Here is a 23010-nt window from a genome sequence, read left to right as displayed (position 1 = left end):
TTTCAAGAATATCCAATGGATAAAAGGTGGGGTCTACAGTCGTAAATTTCTCTTCCATTCAGGAGAAAATTATCACTGTGAATGATACCTTTTATCCAGCGTCTTTATGAACAGTGAAAAACTTACCTTCAAAAATTAGACCTTGTACGTACGGACAGAGCATTTGAGGATAAAAATACCCCTATCCGTATGTGCAATGCTGTGAAAGCAGGGGTATTTTCGTCTTGAAATGCTCTGTCCGTACGTGAAAGGTCCAATTTGGAAAGATAAGTTTTGGACTTTTCATAAAAGACGTTGGATAAAAGGTAGCATTCACAATGGTAATTTTATCTTCCATTCAGAGACGGCTAGCCTCCCTCCTTCATTCGTCCCTCCCATTGCAGAAGAACACACGCAGACCAGAGACCTCTCTCCCTATAAATACTCCTTCCATTGCAGTCTCACTTCCTTTTCTCCGTCTCTCTTTCTTTCTCTCAGCGATCGAAGAGTTCTCCGTAAGATCTGTTCTCCTATTCCCATTCCTTCCAATCTCTTTGAAGAAATCTTTCAATTGATGGATTCTACGGTTTGGATCTTGCGTTCTATTAGTGATCAGATCGTTGACCTAATTTGCTCGATTTGAGTAGTTCTTGGAAATCTTTTGGTAGCTTGCTCATGAATCGTGACTTTCTCTCTTTTTTGTGGTTTAGAGAAGAGATCGGATCCTGTCTTGTTTCATGAATCTGTAGGAAGTCGGTGAAGATAGATGATTGAACTTTTTAGTGATCTTAGCTGTGGTTTACTCAGTTGAAATATTCGGAAAATTATGAATTATTTTGTGAAAGATTAGCAGTTGTGATGAATTTTAATCATGATTTGTGGAGCTGAAAATTCGTTTTTTTTTTTTTTTTGTTTCCTTCTGATTTTTTGATTTGTAATTATGAACTGTTATGGGTGGAGAAGCTTCTAGATTTGTATGTTAATTGATAGAGACTGTTGATCTTGATGGTCGGGCTTTCTGGAGAAATAATGATCTTGGTTTTTGGGTTGGAGGATTTTGGAAAGTGAGAATCTTGGGGTCGTTTGGATGCCTGTAAGTTCTGTAAGTGGGAAGTGACTTATAAGTCATTTACATGTGGTGTTTGGATGAGGAAATTCACCTGCAAGTCACTTAATAGGCAAAACTGCTAGGAAACTTTTACGGGGCTGGGTGAGAAGTCACTTCCCTGTAAATGACTTACAACTGAAAGTCACTTTTCAGGCGAAAATCACTTACAACTTAAAAACTTAGGGGCATCCAAATGACCCCTATTTCTGATGATAAGGTAGAGCTATCTCTACATGGTACATGTGCCAGTGGGTATATCCATTGGATCTGTTCATCTAGTGGACACTATCATGGGTGGCTTGTAGTTAAGAAAGAGATTACACATATTAGACAATCTGATCCATCAACTTTTTTCACTTTCCCCTACCGAAAGTTTGATTGTCAACCCATGTCCTTTTGGGCTTTCCCCGTGCCCTTTTAGAACCTTTAATTTGAACCAACTCACACCTCCTAACTTGAGCAGTTATTGGTTCCTGTTGCATATGGCTCCACCATCTAAATCTACTTTCCCTTATCGTTTTACCTATCGGTGCTACTCTTAAGTTTCTCCAAATGCAATAATTTTTTATTCTATCCTTCCGTGTCATGCATCTCAACGTGCACATACCAGCTATCCTCACCCTATGAACATGTGGATACTTGACTATCCAAGATTCCATCCCATAAAGCATAGTTGGTCTTATAGCCACTTCAGTTTGATTGGTATGCTGGGATCACGTAAATCTCTGGAGGCACATCTCCACTTCAGCCACACAACTCTAATTCGATGAACAACATCCTTCCCAATCTCTCCACTCTCGTGAATTACCAACCCAAGATATTGAAAATGGTCATTTTGGGGTACTTTTTGGTTAGCAATCTTAACTAATTCCTTGTTTCCACTCCTATTGTTACTAAGATTGCAATCTATATACTATGTTTTAGTTTGACCGATTTTAAAACCTTTAGATTCTAAAGCATTTCTCCATAGTTCTAGCTCTGCGTTTGCGCCCCCCTCTGTCTCACCCAGTGTTTTAAATAGCGGTAGCGTGATGCGTAGCGTTCAACCCTTTATAGCGTGTAGCGTAAATACGAAGCGTGTAGTGTAAGCTACACAATACTTCTATTTTTTAATTTAAAAATACGACAAATATAATAAATGGTGAAAAAAAGGAAAAAAATATATAAAAATGCCTAAAAGATGATTAATTTTATTAATTATAAGCATGTTCAAAAAAGTTATTAGTTATCATATATCAAAAGTCAATCCACATATATAAGCCAGATCAAATAATTATCACATCAACAACTTTCTAAGCAAACCACTTTAATTAATAATGTCTAATTGAAACCACAAGTCACAATTATGAAAAGAAATAAAAATCCTATAGGTTAAAAGTACTAAGTACAATACAAGTGTCACATTCATCAACATTAGAAACAAAGAAAACGTGAAAAAAATAAAAAATAGTAAAAAAAATACATAGTAGCTTACGCTACGCGCTACGTAGTTATAGCGTCCGCTACGACCCTTGTAGCGTATGCTATAGGGGATTTACACTATTTAGGACGCTACGTAGCGCTACGGCCATGCTATGCTACGTAGCGTACGCTACCGCTACGCTACGGGCGTTATTTGAAACACTGGTCTCACCAATCAAAACTGTCACAGTACAAACAACATACACGATAGAACCTCTTCTTGGAAGTGCTTCATTAACTCGTCCATAACCAATGCGAAAAGATATGAGCTTAATGCTGAACCTTGGCGTAAGCGTACAATAGTAGAAAACTCACTTGTCTTTGCACCGTAGTCCTTATATTTGTTATCGCTCCTCATACATAACCTTAATCATGTCAATGTGTCCACTCAATGATCCTTTTCCAACACCCACCAAATTATCTCTCTAGGGACCCTATCAAATGCTTTCTCCAAGCCAATAAAGACCACGTGGAGAACCTTCCTCTTCTTCATATATTTCTCCTACAATTATCTAAGTAAGAAAATAGCCTCAATGGTTGACCTTCTTGTCATAAGTTTAATCCCACAATAGTTAGTGCAACTCTGTACATCTCATTTGTTCTTGTAAATAGGGACCATGGTATTTTTCTTCCATTTTTCTTTTCTTTTTCTTTTTTCAATCTTACAATCTTGTTGAATAACTTTATCAACCGAAATAAACCAATTTCTCCCGTGCACTTCCAAACCTTCATGGGTATACCATTTGGTCCAACAGTGTTTCCTATCTTCATCTTTCTCAAAGCTTGTTTCACACTTGAGATATCCCAATCCTATGAAAGTGTCTATGGTTTTCGCCCTCATTTGAGTTTATGATTCCTTCAATTCCTAAGCTCTCAGAGTTAACGCCATTTAACAAGTTCTAGAAATAGTTTCTTCACCTTTCCTTGATCTTGTCTTCCTTAAAAAATACCTTCTTTTTATCGCTCTTAATGCATTTAAGACGATCAATGTCCCTACCATTCCCATCTCTCATATTTGCAAGTTAGAAGTCATCTTTCTCAATTTTTCTTGTCCACAATCTATTTTATAGATCATTATATGACTTAAGTTTAGCCTCACTTATTACTTAGTTTTCTTCTTCCATTTCTATATTCTTCTAAATCTTCCTTGTTTCTAGTCTCTTACTATGGCAAAAAACATGATCGCTTCTTGTTAATAGCGTTTTGGACTGCATAATTCCATCACCAGGTTTCCTTATATTAGTGGCATTTCCCTCAAGATACTCAAACTTCTTTGGCCACTTTCCCAATGCAATATGCCATCTCATCCCACATAACATTAACTTCTTCCACAACATACATTCTTCTTCCATCAATTTATTACTAATAATGTTGTTTTCTCTCCTTTTAAAGTCCACCTCATTCTTGAACACTTATTAAATTTCACTCCTCTTCCATCTCTTCATGTAAGTATCCATAACCATTAATTTATGTTGAGTAAGGATGGCAATGAGCTCAGTAGCTAGCCCACCCGACCCAATGAGCCTGATTTGATGTTGGGCCAGGCTTGGACCTATTTGCTTGGCATGTAGGCTGGGATTGGGCCTTGCTTGCATGGCCCGATCAATTTTCGGTCGAGCTTGGGCTCATGTCATTTTATCCGATTCTTTTGATTTCTCTGAAATATCTATGTCTTGTGCTTGTGGGCCCACTTGATCATCAGATATATTAGAAATATTCAAGTGGAAAATAGGGATTTTATCAAATTTTGGGCTGGTGTAGTTGAGTTGGGTCGGGCCCGGGCCCAGGCCTAGGCCCAACCAAAAATTTTGGCCTCAAGCTAGGGCCTGCTATGCTAGGCCCATGAAAGGCTTGCGTCGACGTCGAGTTTGAGCTTTGGGTCTCAAGTGTTGGGCTAAGCCCGGGCCTAGCCTGGCCCAATCCAAACCTGGCCCCCATTGCCACCCCTAATGTTGAGAAGTCAAAATCTCTTGGTATAACCTTGCAATCTTTATATACCCATTGTTGTCTTTCTAAGTAGAAAGAAGTCTATCTAGCTTGTATATGATCCACTATTGAAGGTTATTAAATGTTCATCTTTCTTTTTAAATGTGTTTACAAGAGCTAGTTCTTATGCCATAACTGGTGATGCTTAATTCATCATCATCACCATATAAGCCTTATCCCGATTAATTGGGGTCAGCTGCGTGAATCCTTTTCCACCATTCCACTCTATCAAGGGCCATATCTTCATTTGGACCATAGGTTATCAAGTCTTTTCCTACTACCTCCATCCACATCCTTTAGGCCTCCTCCTTACCCTTTTAGCCTTCAACTTTTACCTACTCACTCATTCAACCAGCTCAGTTTTTGGTCTTTGTTGCACATAACCAAACCATTGGAGTCTACTTCACCTCATCTTATTAGCCAATGGGTCCCAATGTAGATACGGCATAGCCCCCAAAACCAGATTGACTTTGGACATTTTCTTTGTTGAATGTGGGCCATTTGGTCTTCAACTTTAGCTAATTAGAGCCATACGTCTAATGTGGTCCATCCATTAGATGCTCACTAATCAGCTAATTAGAGCCATACATTTAGAGTGATGTTTAAGTTATGATTCACTTATAATGCCACCTCATTTTGGACATTTAATTTGAGGTATATTTATGCCATATTGCCATCTATGCAACTGATGTGCATGCCTTTGGATTTATGCCATATTGCCATCTGTACAATTAATTTGCACGCCCATGGAACATCACAATCTGCTAGAGCATCAAAGTATTTCTATTTGTGTATATGTTGTTGCTTTTTTACTTCAATTTTGTTTTTTTCTTCTTCCAGACATTTGAAGCATTTGTGTTTGCAACTCTAATTAATATTTAATTTTCAACTCTAATCGTGTTATTTGCTGATCATTATTCTTCTCTGTGGTTCTTATTGTTTGCATAGATTTCTTATATTTTTGTGTTAACTCAATAGGAAGGATTGTTGGCCAGTTTTGTCAGTTTTTCTACAATTTTCAACTTCCATAATTGTAATGAGAATTTGACAAGATAAATCCTCACTCTTGCTATTGTTGTTTAAAGTTCGGGCTATTGTCATGCAATTTTCATGTTTTGCTTTTGTGACAGAATGAAATCTATATTTGTAATGAATCCTGCAACTATAATGACATGGGAAAAGCATTCAGAAAAGGATAGATAGCTTTTGGACTATTACATCTGAGCCGATGTTCTCTTGCCAGTATTGTTGTTTATAGTATAATGATAAGGGTTTATTGCTTCGTTTCATGCCCCACATATTAGTCGCAACCTTTGATGTTTGCCGAATACCTTATTTTTGCAATGGTGTTTGAGTGCAAGTATAGCTTCAATGTTCCCGTTGAGGAGATCTTGGAATTTTTAGAGCTTTACCGGTCTAGGAAAAAAATTCAATTTCTTCTTCAGATCTTGTGTTCTAGACTCCTTATCTGGGCATTTGGCATGTGTGATTGGATGGGAAATGTGATTTCAGAAGTAGAAACTTTGGTAGCTGTCACATTTACTTTTGGATCCTGAAGAAGACTGCATTGGTTTTCAGGTTCTACCTCTGTATTCTCTTCTCATTGACAATGGATATACCAACTGTGGATTTTACAACAATGGATCGCGGTACACTCACTCTGCTAGGGTCAGGGTGCTGTGTGTTACTTTCGCTGCATTTCACATTACAGCTGCTATCGCAGCATCTATTCTATTGGAAAAATCCGAAGGAGCAAAAGGCCATACTTATCATCATACTTATGGCCCCTTTATATGCCATCGACTCCTTTGTCGGTTTGTTAGATATTAAGGGAAGCAAGGTCTTCTTCACGTTCTTGGATTCGATTAAGGAATGCTATGAAGCCCTGGTAAGTCTGTTGCTTAGGAGTAAGCTTCACCTTGTCGTAAATGATGAAATTGCTTTGGAACATACCTGCTTCTCGACCTCATTTCTTTACTAAATTTCTGTTTTCATTTGCAGGTGATTGCTAAGTTCTTGGCTTTGATGTACAGTTACTTAAATATATCTATTAGTAAAAACATAGTCCCAGATGGGATTAAAGGAAGAGAGATTCACCATTCCTTCCCCATGACTCTTTTTCAGGTTTGACTTCATGTTTGGAACTTATAGCATTAACCACTTCCTCTGCTGTCGTTTGTTCTTGTAATTTTGTTAGAATTGCTGCTGGAAATAGATAATGATATATGTAATAATAGCAGTAGAACTTTATCTCAATTCCTTGATTTAAATGACTATGCTTTCAAATATGGTTTACCTTTCTTGGGAACATGTCTCCGTCAGTTGTTGAGATAGGAAGTGTCTTTTGATGTTTGGCATTTACACCAACATCTCAATTCCTCCCTCTGTCTCTCTTTCTCTACACACACACACACACACACACACACACACACACCTTGTTTTTTCCCTTTTGGTTCATTCACTCATTTGCATGTTCATTAGTTTCTGTTTATTATCGTTTACACCAACACAAGTATAATTCTGTGAATTTGTTTAGCCAAGCGAGCATTTTGGATCACTTGTCCTTGCTCATAATTCCAAGAAATGGGGCTGTCAATGGGCTGGGCCCAGGCTAAACAAAGTAGGAATTTTAAATAGGGCAAGCCCAACAGGCCTGGACAGACTGGTTCAAATCCAGACCGAGCACGGAGGCAAGACATCCTTACCAAGAATTCAGACAGTGGCGAAGGGAGAAAGCAGAAGTTCAACACTTAATTTTAGTTCTTTCTATAATCACCACATCATTGTCAATATTTGCATTTACCCCTTGGGTACTCCAGCTAGTGTTGTGCCCGAAATTGTCGATTTAATGTGTAGATGACATATGTTTGCTTTTGCAACTACAGCCTCACACTGTTCGTCTGGACCATCATACACTGAAGCTCCTTAAGCACTGGACATGGCAGTTTGTCATCATCCGGCCCGTCTGCTCTGTTTTGATGATAGCACTTCAGCTCCTCGGGTGGTACACCAACTGGATCAGTTGGACTTTCACCATGATATTGAACGTTTCTGTTTCCCTGGCTCTTTATTCTCTTGTTATCTTTTACCATGTGTTTGCCAAGGAGTTGGCACCCCACAAGCCTCTGTCTAAGTTCTTGTGCATCAAAGGGATTGTTTTCTTCTGCTTCTGGCAGGTGAGTTCTCATGAAACTCAAATCTCATTTCTGTATTAATTAGCTTAGTTTAAGAACCCCTTTGAGTGCATTAAATGCAAAACTGAAGGCCCGTTTGTGTAGGGGATCCGGCAACATCAGGATTAAGTCTAATCCTGATTTTGGGTCATCCCTATGTCCTCCACATAGGATTCACAACACTAAAGCTGTGCTTTCCTCTGAATATATGCAATTAAGTTAAAAAAAAAAAAACCTTAATTGCATTTATGTGGCGGAAGGCGCTGCTTTGGTATGGTGAATCCTACATGGAGGGTTTGCAGGATCCCCTACCCAAACAGCCCCTAAAGAAATTTTATTATTATTAAACGTTAACCAATTACATATCAAACTTAGATGTAGGTTTTATCTGTGTTGAGGAGTTACAGAATCTTCATGTACCAAAACCTGAATGGTGTCCTGATGCACCAGTCTACATGAATGGCACCCATGGTTCAGTTATCCAGACTGTTTCTTTTATGGACCGTACTGTGGATGGCTAGATCTTCCAATCTGGAAGAGTTTTGGGTCATCCCCTACATTCAAGTGGGTCTCAGAATGTCGACAGTCTGGATTAATGAACCATGGGGTGGGTCTCAGAATGTCAACAGTCTGGATTAATGAACCATGGGCCTCACTTGTACGAAATGGCTGCATCAAGATACTATTCAAGCAGTGATACCTCAGGCCTAGAATTATTCATCTGTATCATGCATGACAACTCTCCCAAACTAGATATGCCAATGCATCTGCCTGGCTAATTGATAATGTTGGAAATTACATTATTTCATAGAGGCACGGAATATTAATAAAAAATGTACCCAGATAATTATTTGCAGAGTACGATTGTAAATATTATTTGAGTAACATCTGAAAAGAAAAAAAATATTTGATTGTGTGCAACCTGTGTGTTGACATGGAAATTTTCTAAGGAATTGTTCTTTGTTATATACACTGCTACCGTCCGAAGTTCAGTACCGTCTACTTCTCTAGTGATATTGCTAAAGAATTCTTAACAGCTTGCATGCCACACTTACAAAAAATTGATTGAATAAAAGAAAATAAATAAACAAACAAAATCAAGTTTCGTTGAGTTGGGCTTTACATTCTATGATTTTAAACATTGGTCATGTTCCAAATATTGGTGATATTATTGACAATATTGCTAATATTATCATTTTGTCAAGTCAGCAATACTGAAATTGTTAGAAGTTTAAAAATTTCAAAATATCACCGATATTTTGAATAATATCGGCATTATTATCAAAGTAAACAATATCTTGAGAAGAATCCCTCATAAAAGTTCCTTGGCATCGGCAATACCAGCTATAATCTCCCTTAGACCAGCAATAATATCCCTAATATCAGGGAAGCATCCATAAATAGTTGAAAATTGACAGAAAGTATGGAAGAATTTCAAAAACTAAAAAATCTGTGTCTTTTTTTTTTTTGGCGGGGGGGGATTTTTAAAAAAGAAATTTATTCATTAGGTGATTTCTATCACTCTTGGTTTTTATTACATTAAAGTTTGAATTTCAAGAAAAATCTCAAGTCGAAACAAAGATGGACTAAACTTCAAAAGTGATGAAAAGTTCATAGGAATTGCTTTTTTCTTTTTTCTTTTCTTTTTTTAAAATGACACTGATACTCTGAACACTGCTCTGTATAGCCATATGATAAGATGTGAACTTCATCTAAACATTAATTCATGCGTACATGTGTAGACATCCCATCCAAATGAAATATAAACCATAGTTTGAAAACTTAGAAAATCGACTTGGAACTTGGCCAAGTCAACTCGACTAGGCAAGATTTTGAGCCAAGTCCTCGTGAAACTTGATTTTAATCCTGACTCTGCATGACTCGTCGAGTCAACTTGTTGACCCGGTCGATTTGACTCGACTCAACATGACCCAAAGCAAGTTACTCGCTTGCAAAGCATTTCAAACAAAAAGGTAAGAACTATTGTGGAAAAACACTTGCACGTGATCAAAGTTGGCAAAGCCAAAACCATAAAGAAAATGGCCAAACAAAAAGCCAAAAGGGCCAAACCAAAAATAAGAAATAAGAGACACATGAATTTACGTGGTTCAGCAATATGCCTACTCCATGGGGCAGTAACACAAACCTTTCGTCTTCATTAAAACAAGAAAAATATAATTACAATGCTTACCTCTCTTCCACCTGCACAAGCAATCCCACACCAAGCAATACCCAGAAGATGATCCAATGGAATACCTCTCTCTAGCTGTGGTCGTCTTTATATATACCACTACATGAGCGAGCATATGAAAAAGCCCAGAGGAACTAGGCTTCACCTGCACTGTACCTACGTATGGACGTACACTGGGAGGAGAACATACATGCAAGGAGATGCCACTTACATGCCTCGGGACGGTGGAGTTTTTATCATCACAACATTCTCCCACTTGAAGACTAATTTATCTAATAGTGCGAAACATGCTCCCAATAACAGCTACCCAAATGTCATCAGGTAACAAGCCCGAGAGAAGTCCTACACTAACCAAACTTCTCCTTCGCAATAGGCTTTGTCAACATATCTGTTACATTGCCGTTGGTGTGAATCTTCTGCAATGAAATCTAACAATCTTTCACCATGTCATGAACAAGTGAAACTAAACATTGATGTGCCTGGTCTGAGCATGAAATACCAGATTCTTAGCTAATTGTGATGCGATCTAATTGTCACAATGAATCACACCAATTTTTGCTTTAATTTCAATTCTTTTAGCAACATTTTCAACTAAATACCTTCTTTGCATGCTTGTGTAGCTAACATATACTCTGTTTCTATAGTGGACAGGGCCACCACTGACTCCAAACTCAACATCTAACTAACCGCACTATCGGCTAAAGAGAAAACATAACCTATATAAGATCTTCTTTTATCACGATGTTCTACATAATCTGCATCCACGAACTTGACCAATTCTAAAATTTGGCCTTTATAATAAATAACCACCTCAGAAGTACCCTTCAAGTAACAAAGGATTCATTTCACAGTAGTCTAATAATCTCTATCAAGTTTTGCCATGTATGTACTGATTGTCACCACTTGTGCAATGTCTGGTTGGTGGCTTCCTATCGCTGATAAATATGGTACTTGAGACATATATGCCTTTTCCACTTTTGTGCTAGGACATTATTCTGAAGGCAACTTACAACCAAGATGAAATGGAGTACTGACTGGGTTAGAATTTTGTATGTTGAAGCGGTGTAGAACTTTTTCAACATAACTCTTCTAGGTTATCTAGATTTTCTTCTTCTTCTTGTTTTTAAGTATGATTATCCCAAGAATATGATTAACGACACCTAAATCCTTCATATCTCATTTTCTAGTCAAATGAGCTTTTAATGCTGCAATAGTATCTATACTAGTACCTGCAATTAGCATGTCATTTACATATAATAACAAGATAATAATGTTGCCATTACCATAGCTACAAGCATAGGCACAATAGTTTGCCTCACAACTATGAAATCCCAATCTCACAATGAAGGAATCAAGCCGCCTATACTAGCACCTTAACGCCTGCTTTAAACCGTAAAGCGATTTGTGTAGTCGACAAATTAGATTCTTCTTGTTTTTTCAATAAAGCCTTCGGGTTGAGTTATATAAATTTCTTTATTAAGATTTCATGTAGAAAACTAGTTTTTACATCCAACTGCTTAAGCTGTAAGTCAAGCACCAGTGTCATAGTCAACATAGTATGAATAGTACTTAATCAGACAACATGAAATAAAGTTTCATTAAAGTTAATATCTGATTTCTAAGCATACCCTTTTACCACTAATTGAGCTTTGTATCTTTCAACATTTCTATTAGTATATTTTTTCAGCTTGTAAACCCATCTACCATCAATAGCTTTCCGCCTATTAGGTAATTCAACTAATTCTCAAGTCCTGTTTTTATGCAAAACTTTCATCTCTTCCTCTGTGGACACTTTTCATTGGCTAACATGTACATATTCATATGCCTCTTACTATGAATAAGGCTCGTGCTTATCTGTCATTCAAGTGTAGCCGTAGCATAATCTTTGAGCCAAACAAAAGATTTTGTAACTCTCTTCGGTCAACCTTGTTTATTTTGAATTTCACCACCTAATATCTTATCCGCATGCTCTTCATCATCTTCATCTTTAACATCATCAACTTGTTGATCTTCTTAATCAACATGCTGATTTTGAACATCGTTTGGAGATTCCTATTCAACTATCTCTCATGATTCTGAGCTTGGCGATTTTATGTTTTTCTGTAGCGAATACTCATTAAAAATCATATATCGGCTAATCACCAACTTGTGAACAGTATGGTCTCACAATCTATACCCATGTTCTATCTGCATTGCCAAGAAAAATACTCTTTTTAGACCTTGCATCTAGCTTAGTCATGTGTTCTTTGGGAATCCACACATAAACGTCACAACCAAAAGCACAAAGGAATGGATAATTAACAGGTTTTTCGAACCATACTTCTTCATATATATTGCAATCTAGTGCAGTCATCAGTGAACGATTTATCAAGTAACAAGTCGTGTTAACGACTTCCGTCCAAAAAACATTGCTCCAGCCTAACTGAACTACGCACGCTCTTAGCACGATCCATAAGTGTATAGTTTATACATTCAACAACTCCGTTACGCTATGGAGTACTAAGGACCATGTAGTGCCTCTCAATGCCATGCTTACTGTAAAAATTCTTAAATTATTTTGAGGTGTATTCTCCTCTGTTAAAATAGAGACACCAAAATCACCGGGGGTTTAGTCACTTTCTTGAGCCCATATATTAGTAGACCCTTATCTTTGAAAAGTTCAAGTGGGTCGAAAGTGGAAGCTCTTATGACAATAGGAAGGTCGAATGACCATGGTAGCAAATCGAAGAATTCTTCAAGAAGCAAGTCTCGGGGCTGATCAACATCAAAGGGTGACAAAGGCGCTTGTTGGGTATGTGGCATGACTGGTCACTTAAAGAAAGATTGTTGGAAAAGGAAAAACAAAAATTCAAAAGAATCTGATTCAAACAATGACAAGCAACATTCCGAATCCAAGAATGAGGCCAATCAAGTAGAGATGTCAACATTGGCGTGTATTGAAGATGAAGTGTTGGTGGCAGGTTCTAATCCGACATTTTATCAAAATTGGATACTGGATAGTGGTGCCCTCATTATATATGTCCTAATCACTTGTAGTTTAGCTCGTATGAATCGCATGAGGGCAGTATTATATTGATGAGAAATGACTCAACTAGCAAAACGGTTGGGATTAGTTCGGTCGCATTGAAGATATTTAATGGAATGACCATTAGACTTGAAAACATGAGGCATGTGTTGGGATTGAAAAGAAGCTTGATCTTCCCTCTCGGAATTAGATTCGGATGGTTGTAAATTTACAGGGCAGGCGGGAGTACTCAAAGTCTCCAAAGAAGCTCGCGTCATAATGAAAGGCATCTAGGTTAAAAATTTGTACAAGTTGCTAGGAAGCACAGTGACAAATGACATGGAAAATGTGGTTGTGGAGAATGGTGAACTTCCATTGCAGTTATGGCATATGAGGTTGGGTCACATGAGTGAGAGAGCTGTGGAAGTGTTGGTGAAAAGGAATTTAATACCCATGATGAAGTTTGGTGAAATGGAATTTTGTGGATACTGTCTCCATGGGAAACAACATAGGCGGAAGTTCTTAAAAAATAGTCACACAAGCAAAGTTGTCCTTGATTGCATACACACAGATGTGTGGGGGCCGTCACCGACCGCTTCTCATGGCGGTTCTTTATACTTCGTCTCATTCATTGATGATTTCTCAAGAAAAGTATGGGTGAAAACATTAAGGTCCAAGAGTGATGTATTTACAGCTTTCAAGCATGTCAAGGCAGAGGTGGAGAAGCAAACAGGGCCCTACATCAAGACTCTTAGGATGGATAATGGGAAAGAATTTACTTTAAATGAATTCCTCAAGTTTTGCAAGGACGAAGGAATCAAGTGACACTTCACAATTGTCTGCACTCCTCAACAAAATGGCGTGGCTGAAAGAATGAATCGTAAGCATGTTGGCCAGGCTTAAGGAAGAAATGTGGGCGGAAGTTGTATCAATGGCTTGCTATCTCATCAACCGATCACCATTTATGGCCCCAGAGGAGAAAACACCACAAGAGGTATGCTCTAGAACTCCTTGTGATTATTATGAATTAAAGATATTAGGCTATGATGCATTTACTTTAATTCTTAGTTGTCAAAGAAACAAATTAGAACCTAAATCCAAGAAATGTGTTTTTGTTGGTTATGCAAATGAGCAAAAGGCCTATCGTTTGTGGGATCCGATGAGCAAGAAAATTATCATTAGCCAGGACGTTCATTTTGATGAGTCTCATGTGCTTTTATGAGGTTCAAAAGGTCAAAATGAGGAGAAAGAAGGTCCGCGACAATATGATGTTCAATGTTTTGAAGATGCACTGTAATGTTTGGTGCCGAATATTGCAAATCCCATGAATCAAGAAAGATGATCAAGATGAAACTAAAGGAATTGAAGAAGATGGTGAAGAAGAGGCACAACCTATGACGAAACGTCTATGTCATGAAAGCCGTCAACCGACATATTTCAAAGATTATGTGGATCCTACAACATTGAGGACTCTAATCACCGAAGATCAAGAACCAAGCTCTTTTGAAAAAGCTATGCGGGGTGAAGATTCAAAAAAATTGAAAGAAGGCCATGCAAGAAGAAATGTTTGCACTTAAAAAAAAATAAATCATACATGGGTTTTGGTGGAATTGTCAAAGGGTCGTAAGGTGGTTGGTTGCAAGTGAGTTTATAAAATCAAGGAAAGTGCAAGCTGTAAAATTGAAAGATAAGGCAAGACTAGTTGCCAAGGGCTTTACACAAAAGGAAGGTATTGATTTTATGGAGTTTTTTGCACCGGTTGTGAAACTTGTTTCGATTCGATTTGTTCTTGCACTTGTAGCTTTGCTAGACTTGGAACTTGAACAAATGGATGTAAAAATGGCCTTTTTTTACACAGGGACCTTGAGGAAGAAGTATACATACAACATTTAGAAGGGTTTGTTGTAAAGGGTAAGGAGAATCTCGTATGCAAGTTGAATAAATCATTATATAGCCTCAAGCAAGTATCAGGGGAATGGTATAAAAAGTTTGACTATTTTATGTTAAGTCTTGAATATAAAAGAAAGTGATTATAACCATTACCTGCATTTCAAGTTTTTAGGAGATAAAAATTTTCTTATCTTGATTTTCTATATTGATGATATGCTTTTGCAATGCAAAGATAAGGGAAGGATTGATGAGTTGAAGGCTCAAGTAAGTAGAAAATTTAAAATGAAGGATTTAAGGATGGCACGTCAAATCCTTGGAATGGAGATAGAACGGGATAGACAAAGTGGAACCTTGTCACGTTATCAAATGAGGTTTATTGAAAAGGTGCTCAACAAGTTTAGCATGAGCAATGCAAAGCTGGTAAAGACTCCATTAGCCATTCATTTCATGTTATCTTCTAAACAAAGTCCAGAGTCGGAGGAGGAAAAAGAATATATAGCTCGGGTTCTATATGCAAGTGTTGTTGGAAGTTTGATGTTTGCTATGGTATGTATTAGGCCGGACATAGCTTGTGCGGTTGGGGTGCTTAGTCGTCTTATGGAAAATCTGGGGAAACCATATTGGGAGGCAACGAAATGGGTATATGATACTTGAGAGGTACAAGTAATCATGTGCTTACATATAGCAAAGGGGCAAAGGTGATGCATGTTTTTGTTGATGCAAATTTTGCCAGTGATCTTGATAAGCGAAGATCGACTACGGAATATGTATTTCGTTATGCAAATGGTCTTATAGGTTGGATGTCAAAGCTTCAAGGAATCGTAGCATTGTCGACTACGGATGCTGAGTACATGGCAGCAACGGAAGCTTGTAAGGAGGCAGTTTGGATTGAAGAACTTATGGGAGAGATAGGTTTTGTTTGTAAACCTATGGATTTGTTTTGTGACAATATGAGCACCATTTATTTGGCGAAGAATCCGATTAATCGCAAGAGAAGCAAGTACATTGCAAGTAGACACCATTTCATTAGTCAGGTCATTGAAGATGGACAAATTCATTTGTTGAACTAGGAATGAAGGAGAATGTAGCAGATATGCTTTCAAAGACTATTCAAGTGGAGAAGTTAGATTGGAGCTTGACTTCTCTAGGCTTCAAGTCTAGGTAATGATGGTGGTTTGGCAAGGCAAGGAAGTGATTTTGCTATTACCAATTGTTAAAATAGTTACACCAAAATCACTATGGGTTTAGCCACTTTCTTGAGCCCATATGACCCATGTTTCATATGCTAACAAGGTCCAATTGTTAGTAGACCCTTGAATGGGTATTTTTGACATTTAACTTGTCAAAAGGGGGCTTTTAGGGTAAGTTGTATTGGAGTTAATAGAGTTATGACTTTTAGAGAGTGAAAGAGGGTTTTCTCTTGCATGAGCGTTTCAAGAAATGGGTTTTCTTCTTAAAGGCTATATTCAAGGCTTTAAGGTTTTTCAAGAGGTGCTCCCAAGGATTTCTACTCGAGGTTTCGAGGGTGAGAAGATCTATTGCTAGCATTGCAATGGTGGATGACTTTTCTTTTGAGCTTGGAATCAAGAGGGTTTTGTTGTATTCTTGAAAAATGTACTATGTTCCTTATTTCTTTGTAATCTCTCCTTGCCATAGTGAATTTTCTTTGCTGAATTGCTCGTGAATGTAACCCAAGCGGTGAACCATGTATATTGTGTGTTCTTGTGTGGTTGTGGTTTTGGGTTTTTCTTCATTATCTTCTTTCTATTTATTGCACACAATCCTCGCATATTTTGCATGCTATTAGAATCAAAGGGGCGTTTGATTTTGGTAGCGTGTTGCTTGGGCAGTGGTTTAATTGCATCAAGTAGTCGGTGATGGTTTAATCGCTTCATCCACTATTATCTGTTCTTAAACACTTAATTTTTTTTCCCTTATAATTTTCAACTAATGTTTTGAACTTGATAAAACAAGAAAAAAACTACTCTTCCTTTTCAACATGTAAACCCATATTTTCATGAAGAAATCATCAACAAAAAAACAGAATACTTCAAACCTCCTAGGGAATCAACAAGAGGCTGAGGCTCCTAAGCATTAGAATGAATTAGATTTAAAACATCCTTACTTTTTGTAGTGGATGAGGATAAATGAGTTCCATGTAGCTTTCTAAATAGGCAATTGTAAAAAAAAATAATAAAGTAAAATCTAAATTAAGTGCTTTAAACTAGGAAATAAATTTCGATTAAGAAGTACCTTTAGTCATTGCTTTCTATTATAGCCCAACCACCTGTGACAGACATGATATGCCATAAAGGCCATTATTGGGTCGTAAAGGCCGTTCCTGAAGGTGACAATGGTAGTCATTACACGTTACTGGGCCATAACGACTATGACAATCATCATGGAAAAAAATGATCTGTAGCTATCGTTAACGGCCAATTACGCTTCCTTTAAAGTCCATAATAGCCCCGTAATGGTCTGTTACATGACATATATAGGTTTTTCGATTTTTTTTCAACGTTACAGGGCAGATATAAGTTTTTGGGTTTTTTTTTTTTAATTTTTTATTTTAAAAAAGAGAGACTATAACAGCCATTATGTGGGCCGGCCGGAGTAGCTGTTACAACCTGTATCGTAAAGGTAACGGTGACAAACATTATGGCCACCGTTACCATTACAGAATACCTTGATGGCTAATTGTAGCAAAATCTATCATGGCATACGTAACAATAGCATCACCAACCACAGTATCTCCATCCAAACGATATAATCCACCCATTAACTCTCTGTTCGCCACCACCATTGCCCATTTTACAATTTTCAATCGACTTTTTTCACTAGAAAACTCATAGCTATCTTCATCGAACTTTCTCGAAGAAAGAAGACTTCCTCATGTCTAGTATGTGCCGCACACCAGAAACTATATGTGTGATACCATCAAACATAGTTATTCTTGCATCTCCAATATTTCACGTGTTATCATCACTCATGTAAACTGTGTCGCCATCATATATATATATATATATATAACAATCTCTGATGGTTCAGGTTCTCTCGCGAAATCACTGTCGATAACACTTCCAATTCCTTGGATGAATTGTTTTTCTCAACTAGATTTCCTTAGGAACCCTTCAAATCCAATGCTTATCATGCGAATCAAGTCTGTAATTTTCTTGGTTTGCTTTTCTGAGTTTACAATTTTTGCATAACTCTTCTTTCCACAGTTCTAACACTTGTTTTGTGCCTTATTAACTTAGATCTCTTCTGATCTCTCTTAATAGTGCCTTTCTCAATAGACCTTCCTCTAAACATCATAGCATCGTCGACAAATTCACCATGTGCTTTTCTACGAGACTCTTCGGTAAGCAACGTGGACATGGCTCACACCATACTGAGATTTGGACCGTTGGTGAGATTCATAATCAAACCATCATGTATATCTGGCATCAAACAAAGTAGAAGTGTGACCTTTACTTCATTGTCAATCTTCACATCGACCACTGTCAATTTGCCATCAGTGTATTGAACCCATTTAAGTGTTTTTGCAAAGAAGACCTTCCTTTATCTCCAAGTTATACAATTTTCGTCAAAGAAAGCTCTTGTTTGACATCGATTTCCTGTCATGCCCAGCAATTCGGATATAGAGTGTGCACCCTCAGACCTGAGTTACGGACTATAACTTGTACATCGAGTGTACTAAGACCATATATTCATACTATTTTTCAAAAGCTTAGTTAAAATGTACACTAAGTTCACAATCACAAACATTCAACAAGATATCTCACATTCATTTACTCCAATCACACACATATCCACCACGAAGATAATTTATAGGCATTCGGTTCACATGTTTATATCATTAATAAAAGCTAAGCATTTTACTACAGCCCACCCATTTGGGGTTTTATTAAACCATTGACTAACAAATACTTTAATCATTCAAAATTTTCATCTACTCTATCAAAATCAGTTTAGAAACATAACTAAAGAAATAACATAAATTTCAACTAGGGATGCTAGTGAGTTAACATATTCAGCTCATCTTCTTCAAGATAGGGCCAATGCCCTTATGGATTGTCCACTGGTTCACCTTCTTGTCCTGAAACTAGAGCGACTATTTCATCGTCAACTAAATCCATACGGTTTTTCCATCAATATAACGTCAGCTTGCTAGGGCCAGTGAGTGAACCCATCATGGTTCATGTACATCATAATTAAAATAGGAATGAATGAATGTAATGAGATGCATTGATGCGTGAATGCATCAAGTGGATTGATTAGTCCACTTGCTTGAGTTAGATTCCATCAACCCGCATCTCCCCTTTTGAGGTAGGCTTCCACCATCTTGGCAGGCTTCCACATATTGTGGGCATCCAGGGATGGTCCCCTAAGTCACCCAGTACTGCAAGTACCTATAGGTCATCCAAGGAGTGCCCCCAGGTATTCAACGCATTTATGCGATGTATGATATGAATGCATGAGAATGACTAATGCATTATATTAACAATTGTCACATGTAACAATATATGGCTTTTCTATTCGAAGCAAATTCAACAAAGCACTCAATACAAAGAATCACAACCAGCAAGACAACCAATCAATCAACTATTTTAATCACAACAGAGAGGAAACATGTTGGGATCACTCACATGAAATCTGGTGATGTGGATTCTGATATGTTACCTCGAGATCAATCGGTTGACAATTACCTAATTACATAGCTCAAATAGCTCTATTTGCATCTATCTAAACCTATTTGATTAGTTCACCTTTGGTTAATAATTTTTTAACTCGAGATAGCCCACACGGAGAATTCAACCGTTAGATTTTGAATTCTCTTTGATCTCACCCACAATACATATAATTAGTCATCTTTCAATGTTGGATCCCTTTGACTAACCAAAGTAATATAATCATCCCAATGTTTTCAAATGATTAAGGGTTGCTACCAATTTACTTTAATTAAAACATCAAAGTTCAAATCAAACCAAACATTTCGGTGGATTTTCGACCGATCGAGATCGATTGACAATTCCCTTGATCGATCAAGATTCAGTCAACATCAACTTCGATCGATTGAGATAAATTCAAATTTCTAACATAACTCTCTGGACACTTTTTGTCCCTTTCGATCGGTTGAAAATGCTTGCTCGATCGATCCAAATGTACCTTCGATCGATCGAACCATCTTGTCGATTGGTCAATCTGAATTTCGAATTATGGACTTTGGTCACTGGACAGTTTTGTGCTACTTTCGATCGATCGAACAAAATTGAAATTTTCATGTTTAAGTCTCTGGACTATTTTTATCACCTTCGATCAATCGATCCAGCTATGTTGCACCAAATGCAGACGATCTGAATCTTTAAAACTTTATGGTTTTCCCTAATTTTTTATTTTAAGTGCTTCTCTAATCATGTGGGACCTATCTGAACCATCCATTAATTCACTAAATCCCAAATTGGGAATGGGTCAACAGATCGTTTAAATTCATACCACCGATGCTTTCAAACTTCTAATTCAAAGTCTTAATATGTACGTTTCTACCCTTTCAACTTTATGATCTATCAGACAGTCAGATCCATCCATACTTTTTAGGTAACAAGTTATATCTATCCCAGTGTAAGCATAAATGGTGGGGGTCAGATCTAATTCATCTAATCACCATCTTAGAATCGAAGGTATAAAATGATTCCTACGGTTAGATTTGATCGACTTGGGCCATCATATGATCCGATCATATATATATATATATATATACACAACTTAATATACAATTTAATGTCTATGATTAGATATGATAAAAATGGTTCATCCATTGATCAGATCGATCTGAAAATTTGGGCTCTGATATCTTTTGGACCTTAGGATTAAATGAACCATTCAGATCCATCCAAAGACAACCGGATACAAGCAATTTAATCCATTCAACAAAATACTATTGCTCATATATGGATTTCCAAACCATCTCTTCCTGAGATTTCTCTATACACCTATGCAATGATCGTGTGGCCAATCCACATCGTCCATTGCATAGATCGGCAAAAATAAGCCAAATAGATTAAAATAAAAGAGATCCAAGGGTTGTGACTTACCTGATCAAGCCCTCCGAGAACTCCCTCTCTCTAGGGTTTTTCTCTTGCAGGAAAAACCCTCTTCCATACTCCTTATCTTTGTGGCATTTGGCAAAAGGTTATTATTACTGTCCTAGGAATGGATCCTCTAACCTCGCCCACAACTGAGAGTAGCGGCAGCAGCAGTAAGAGTCAATCCCTCAACCTCTCTCTCAACCAGGAGTGTCTCTACCAACTTAGTTATTGACTTATTTTTGTTCTTAATTTAAAAAATAAAATTTTAACCACTAATCGCAATTCTAAGTGTATGAAAATTTAGGGTCGTTACAATTTCCTTTCATATAGGTTTCACAATTTGTCTTACAAACCTTTTACATTGCTTTGATTGGACACATTTAATAAAACTGAATCATTCAGTGCAAGAAGAAGTTCCACCATGGCTAATTGATTTTTCTCCTCAAACTCCTCGTCTTCTTTTCTTTTTCTTGAGTCGCAATTGCACATCCTTACTTCACTAACACTGCATTTATCTTCTTTTCTACAACACATTATTGGATTCGTCGAACTTCGGCACTTCAAATCTGATAAAACTCGGTTCATCCATCTAAAACACAATTGCAACACAAATGCCAACACTGATATTGTGCTAAAAGGATTTTCAACTGTTGGCTCTGAATACCAATTGTTGCGAAAAAAGACCCGCATGTGATTAATGTAGGCAAAGCCAAAATCACAATGAAAAAGGTTGAACAAAAAGCCAAAAGAGCCAAACCAAAAACAACATACAAGAGACGAATTTACGTGGTTCGGCAGTATGCCTACTCCACGGGGTAGTAATACAGCTTCATAAAAAAGAAAAAGAAAAAAGAAAAGAAATACAAGGCTTACATCTCTCTCACCCGTACAAGGAATACCCAGAAGATGATCCAATGGAATACATCTCTCTAACTGTGGCCTCTTTATATAGACCACCACATGAGAGAGCATATGACAAAGCCCAAAGTAACTAGGCTTCACCTGCACCATGCGTACGGATGGATAGACATACGCAAAGAGGAGAGCATCATACGTCCAAGAGAGAGACGTCTCCTCACTTGAATGCCTCGACAAGAACTGGGTTTCAAACCCAAGCCCTCAAGCAGTAGCAACAATCTAGCCAACAAGCCAAGCATCATTTGTTTGTTTATTGTTCCATATCTGTTTATATTTTACCAAAATGTAACTGTTTAAAATATTTATAAATAATTTTTAATTAAATTATTAAATATCGAGTCAAGTAAAGACTCATTTGAGTCGACTCAACCTGGATAGACATTGAGTCGAGTTTTTAAACTATGATAGAAACACATCAAAACTTTGCAACATACCAAATATTCTTCGGGAACAATCATAAATTCTCTTTGGCTTTTCGGCATCCACACGTCTATGAGACTGACATCTTGGACTCGAACAATCCTTTACGACAAATATCCTTTATTCCATAGAATGATATAGGTCTCTAAATTAAAACCATTTCACTTATCACCTTTTCTCACTGATGGCAGGGGATTGTGCTTAATATCTTAGCCTCCGCGGGGGTAATCAAATCTCATCACTTTTGGTTAGACGTGGAGCATATCCAAGAAGCCCTGCAGAATGTCCTAGTCTGCGTGGAGATGGTCATTTTCTCCGTCATGCAGCAGTATGCATATCACGTCGCACCTTACAGTGGTGATATTGCAGCGAAGATGAAAATGGGAAAATCCGAATGATCCATATAAGAATTTGAAGCTGAATCTTCAGCGATCATCTGCAGTTATGAATCCCGACATCCTTTTTTTCTCCCCTTGTATTTGTAATGCTTGTGCTATTATCGTTTGAAACCCGGCTTTACTGAACTTGCATTCCAGATTTCGATGTGTATCGTTATTATTAGGGTCTACGCAGATGAATATGTGGTTTTTCCAGGTAGGCTGTTTCGGTGTAGTAAGCGGGATTCTGCAGCTGTTTTATTAAGCAGAAGCGGTGGACATTTGTGCTTTATCAGAGCTTGTAATAGTTGAAAAACGAGGCATCGTTACCTTATCGTATGATATGCATTTAGAGAAAAGTGGCATGCTATCTCTATAGAACTCTAGGTAACATTTGGATACTTTCATGATAGC

At 37.5% G+C, this 23010-nt stretch overlaps 1 protein-coding gene and 1 long non-coding RNA gene across 2 annotated transcripts; both read left to right on the top strand.

Annotated features, from left to right (window-relative positions):
* Positions 1-338: 338 nt before the first annotated feature.
* Positions 339-22935, top strand: LOC131221928 (uncharacterized). The gene is made up of 5 exons (XM_058217234.1): positions 339-494; positions 6113-6422; positions 6536-6658; positions 7420-7710; positions 22411-22935. Exons 2-5 carry the CDS (start codon positions 6144-6146, stop codon positions 22615-22617), a joined length of 900 nt encoding a protein of 299 aa, XP_058073217.1. The 5' UTR covers positions 339-494; positions 6113-6143; the 3' UTR covers positions 22618-22935.
* LOC131221929 (uncharacterized) lies at positions 10828-17357 on the top strand. The gene is made up of 2 exons (XR_009159669.1): positions 10828-14631; positions 14761-17357. It is a non-coding gene; the product is annotated as an uncharacterized LOC131221929 (long non-coding RNA).
* Positions 22936-23010: the final 75 nt, after the last annotated feature.

The sequence above is a fragment of the Magnolia sinica genome, chromosome 12 (assembly GCF_029962835.1).
Source record: "Magnolia sinica isolate HGM2019 chromosome 12, MsV1, whole genome shotgun sequence".
Lineage (NCBI taxonomy): Eukaryota > Viridiplantae > Streptophyta > Magnoliopsida > Magnoliales > Magnoliaceae > Magnolia > Magnolia sinica.
This window is presented reverse-complemented; position numbering and strand designations above follow the sequence as displayed.

Excerpts from the sequence above, each read along its gene's own strand:
- LOC131221928 (XM_058217234.1), top strand. The coding sequence starts at position 6,144 with ATGGATATACCAACTGTGGATTTTACAACAATGGATCGCGGTACACTC. Across the intron at positions 6,659-7,419 it reads TCCCCATGACTCTTTTTCAG|CCTCACACTGTTCGTCTGGA; the intron begins GTTTGACTTCAT and ends TTGCAACTACAG. Across the intron at positions 7,711-22,410 it reads TTTTCTTCTGCTTCTGGCAG|GGGATTGTGCTTAATATCTT; the intron begins GTGAGTTCTCAT and ends CACTGATGGCAG.